The 5,000-nt window shown below is 42.1% G+C and overlaps 1 protein-coding gene across 1 annotated transcript in view; it reads right to left on the reverse strand.

Moving 5' to 3' along the window:
- The window catches only part of rfc1 (replication factor C (activator 1) 1), a 55,938-nt gene that overhangs the window by 11,032 nt on the left and 39,906 nt on the right, over positions 1-5,000 (reverse strand). The window contains exons 21-22 of the mRNA XM_071408412.1: positions 4,089-4,302; positions 2,196-2,378 (exon numbers count right to left, since the gene is read on the reverse strand). Of these exons, the coding sequence (XP_071264513.1) occupies positions 2,196-2,378; positions 4,089-4,302 (397 nt within the window). The remainder of the gene's footprint in view (positions 1-2,195; positions 2,379-4,088; positions 4,303-5,000) is intronic.

Below are 5,000 nucleotides of genomic sequence, written 5' to 3' on the forward strand. Positions count from 1 at the left end.
CATCCCTGGTCATCCCTACTGCCTCTGATCTGGAGGACTCACTAAACAGAGAACATCCCTGGTCTTCCCTACTGTCTCTGATATGGGGGACTCACTAAACAGAGAACATCCCTGGTCATCTCTACTGCCTCTGATCTGGAGGACTCACTAAACAGAGAACATCCCTGGTCATCCCTACTGCCTCTGATCTAGAGGACTCACTAAACAGAGAACATCCCTGGTCATCCCTACTGCCTCTGATCTGGAGGACTCACTAAACAGAGAACATCCCTGGTCATCCCTACTGCCTCTGATCTGGAGGACTCACTAAACAGAGAACATCCCTGGTCATCCCTACTGCCTCTGATCTGGAGGACTCACTAAACAGAGAACATCCCTGGTCATCCCTACTGCCTCTGATCTGGAGGACTCACTAAACAGAGAACATCCCTGGTCATCCCTACTGCCTCTGATCTGGAGGACTCACTAAACAGAGAACATCCCTGGTCATCCCTACTGCCTCTGATCTGGAGGACTCACTAAACAGAGAACATCCCTGGTCATCCCTACTGCCTCTGATCTGGAGGACTCACTAAACAGAGAACATCCCTGGTCATCCCTACTGCCTCTGATCTGGAGGACTCACTAAACAGAGAACATCCCTGGTCATCCCTACTGCCTCTGATCTGGAGGACTCACTAAACAGAGAACATCCCTGGTCATCCCTACTGCCTCTGATCTGGAGGACTCACTAAACACAAATGCTTCATTTGTAAATGATGTCTGAGTGTTGGATTGTGCCCCTGGCTATCCATAAATTATAAAAACCCAAAAATTGTCCCGCCTGGTTTGCTTAATATAAGAAATTTGAAATTATTTTATTAAGTATATTTTAGCAAATACATTTACTTTTGATACTTAAGTATATTTAAAACCAAATTATTATTATTTTTTTAACTTTTAAGCAAGTAGTATTTTGCTGGGTGACTTTCACTTTTATTTGAGTCATTTTCTATTAAAAGGTATCTTTACTTATACTCAAATATGACAATAGGTTACTTTTCCCACCACTGTGTGTATGTGCAGCCCCAGACAATGACATGGGCACCCTTCAACTTTTCTTAAAGGAGAAGTGCACTTCCTGATTTGGCCTAATTTTTCACCAATGCTCATTATGAAATGCTAGTGGCCGTGACTGAAGGCAAACGAGAGTTGTCTTGGGCGTGTGGTTTGATGTGAGTGTTTTTGGGGTGTGTCTTTGTTCGTCCAATCACAACAAAACAAGGGCTAACATAAAGTAGAGAGGAAGGGGTGAATAGAAAGTCAAGTCAGCCCCGACCTTGTGTTTAGCCAAGCTGACAGCAGCTAGCTAGCATAGCTTGTCGCCGAGCCCTTGTGTTTAGCCAAACTGACAGCAGCTAGCTAGCATAGCATAGCCCTGACCTTGTGTTTAGCCAAGCTGACAGCAGCTAGCTAGCATAGCATAGCCCTGACCTTGTGTTTAGCCAAGCTGACAGCAGCTAGCTAGCATAGCCCCGACCTTGTGTTTAGCCAAGCTGACAGCAGCTAGCTAGCATAGCCCTGACCTTGTGTTTAGCCAAGCTGACAGCAGCTAGCTAGCATAGCCCTGACCTTGTGTTTAGCCAAGCTGACAGCAGCTAGCTAGCATAGCATAGCCCTGACCTTGTGTTTAGCCAAGCTGACAGCAGCTAGCTAGCATAGCCCCGACCTTGTGTTTAGCCAAGCTGACAGCAGCTAGCTAGCATAGCTTGGTCCTGACCTTGTGTTAAACTACGCTAGCATAGCACGCAAATCAAACTGGCCCAGTCTTTTCCCAGATAACACAGTGCTACCACGTGTTAATAGGTAAAAGGGGGACATGAATTGTTGACATGATTGTAATCCCAAACCAAACCCTCAAGTAAATCAAGACAGTTACTTAACCAAACTCGGACGAGACTGACTTTATGACCAAAATTATCCTATTTACACTTTCTAGTCAATTTTGACACACTGGAATGAATATTTCTGACTCATATCGATGCCACAATAGGTGGTTTAAAACCACCAGAGAAGGTGGTTCTATGGGGCAGCCGACCATTAAATAATATAACATTTCTTCTCCAATAAATTGAAAAATAAATGTTTAAAATTATTTCAGAAAAGTGGGGGTGAATTTATAAATTGGGACCGTCTAGAAGCGTGTTCCTCCTTACTTTGATCATGGCGTCAGCTGCAACACCTTCCTCCTCCTCCTCTTCCTCAGGCTGTTCCTCTTGCCCCTCTCCTCCCAGTTCTGCCTCCACTCCCCCGCCACGACGGCCCTTCTTGATTGGTTGGAGGGAGTAGGGTGTCAGGTGGGACTCCCGGTTATAGGCCCTCGTGAACGCTGACTTCACCTATTATTACAATCACAGATTAGATTAACACCATTATTACAATCAGATTAACACCATTATTACAATCAGAGATTCGAATAACACCATGATTACAATCACAGATTAGATTAACACCATGATTACAATCACAGATTAGATTAACACCATGATTACAATCACAGATTAGATTAACACCATTATTACAATCACAGATTAGATTAACACCATTATTACAATCACAGATTAGATTAACACCATTATTACAATCACAGATTAGATTAACATCATGATTACAATCACAGATTAGATTAACACCATGATTACAATCACAGATTAGATTAACACCATTATTACAATCACAGATTAGATTAACACCATTATTACAATCACAGATTAGATTAACACCATGATTACAATCACAGATTAGATTAACACCATGATTACAATCACAGATTAGATTAACACCATTATTACAATCACAGATTAGATTAACACCATTATTACAATCACAGATTAGAATAACACCATGATTACAATCACAGATTAGAATAACACCATTATTACAATCACAGATTAGAATAACACCATGATTACAATCACAGATTAGATTAACACCATGATTACAATCACAGATTAGATTAACACCATTATTACAATCACAGATTAGATTAACACCATTATTACAATCAGAGATTAGAATAACACCATGATTACAATCAGATTAGAATAACACCATTATTACAATCACAGATTAGATTAACACCATTATTACAATCACAGATTAGATTAACACCATTATTACAATCACAGATTAGATTAACACCATTATTACAATCACAGATTAGATTAACACGAGTATTACAATGGGATATTAGATTAACACCATTATTACAATCACAGATTAGAATAACACCATGATTACAATCACAGATTAGAATAACACCATGATTACAATCACAGATTAGAATAACACCATTATTACAATCACAGATTAGATTAACACCATTATTACAATCACAGATTAGATTAACACCATTATTACAATCACAGATTAGATTAACACCATTATTACAATCACAGATTAGATTAACACGAGTATTACAATGAGATATTAGATTAACACGAGTATTACAATGAGATATTAGATTAACACCATTATTACAATCAGATTAACACGAGTATTACAATCACAGATCAGATTAACACGAGTATTAGATTACCATTATTACAATCAGATTAACACCATTATTACAATGGGATATTAGATTAACACCATGATTACAATCACAGATTAGATTAACACCATTATTACAATCAGATTAACACCATGATTACAATCACAGATTAGATTAACACCATTATTACAATCACAGATTAGATTAACATCCTTATTACAATCACAGATTAGATTAACACCATTATTACAATCAGATTTACACCATTATTACAATGAGATATTAGATTAACACGAGTATTACAATGAGATATTAGATTAACACGAGTATTACAATGAGATATTAGATTAACAAGAGTATTACAATCACAGATGAGATTAACACCATTATTACAATCCCAGGGGTCACGCTCCCACCCCTCCCCCCGTCCCCTCTGACCTTGGGGTCTAGTTTAGCGTAGGGGTCACGCTCCCACCCCTCCCCCCGTCCCCTCTGACCTTGGGGTCTAGTTTAGCGTAGGGGTCACGCTCCCACCCCTCCCCCCGTCCCCTCTGACCTTGGGGTCTAGTTTAGCGTAGGGGTCAGGCTGCCCCCCCCAGAGGCTGATCTCCATGAGGCTGTCCACATCCTCTCGGACCAGGTGATAGTCATCTAACAGCTGGACGGCCTGACCGGCCCCATCCGCCCCCTGCCTCTGAAGAGGACACAACAGGGCCATGCGGAGGTACGGGAGGTAGTCCAGGCTCACCGCCTGTCTGCTACTTAATGTCCTGGAGGAGAGAGAGGGAGGAAGGGAGAGGGGAGGGGAGAGGGGAGGGAGGAGGAAAGAAGGGGGGAGGGAGAGAGGGGAGAGAGAGGGAGGAGGAGAAAGAGAGGGAGAGGAGGAGGGGGAGGGAGGAGAGAGAGGGAGGAGGGGAGAGAGAGAGAGGAGAGAGAGAGAGAGGAGGAGAGAGAGAGGAGGAGAGAGAGAGAGGAGGGGAGAGAGAGGAGGAGGAGAGAAAGGGAGGAGGGGAGAGAAAGGAGGAGAGAGAGATGAGGGCAGAGATAGAAGGGGAGGGAGGGGGGAGAGAGGATGAAGGGGAGGGAGAGATTGGAGGAGAGGAGGGGTAAGATATGGGGGAGAGAAAAGGAGGAAATTTGTTCAATAGAAAACTTGTTGCAAAACATTAAACTACGGTGTGCAACTAATGAATACACCCCAGATCAGACTGTGTGTCCGTACCGGTGTACGGACCGGTATCAGTTACATGAAAACAATAACGTGACTGTGGCTCGTCAGATTAATATAATAAATCAATTTAAAACGTTTCCTTTTGCCAGAAGAAGAAGGATTTCCCCTCTAATAATCCTGTTGACATAAAACACATCTGAAATCAGACTGCATGATGGGACTTTTGATAAAGTCCCCCACAGCGACCACGTTGTCTCTCAGAATACTTTTTGGGGGGATTCTGAGTACGAGATATAT

Source organism: Salvelinus alpinus, chromosome 6, assembly GCF_045679555.1.
Source record: "Salvelinus alpinus chromosome 6, SLU_Salpinus.1, whole genome shotgun sequence".
Classification (NCBI taxonomy): Eukaryota; Metazoa; Chordata; class Actinopteri; order Salmoniformes; family Salmonidae; genus Salvelinus; species Salvelinus alpinus.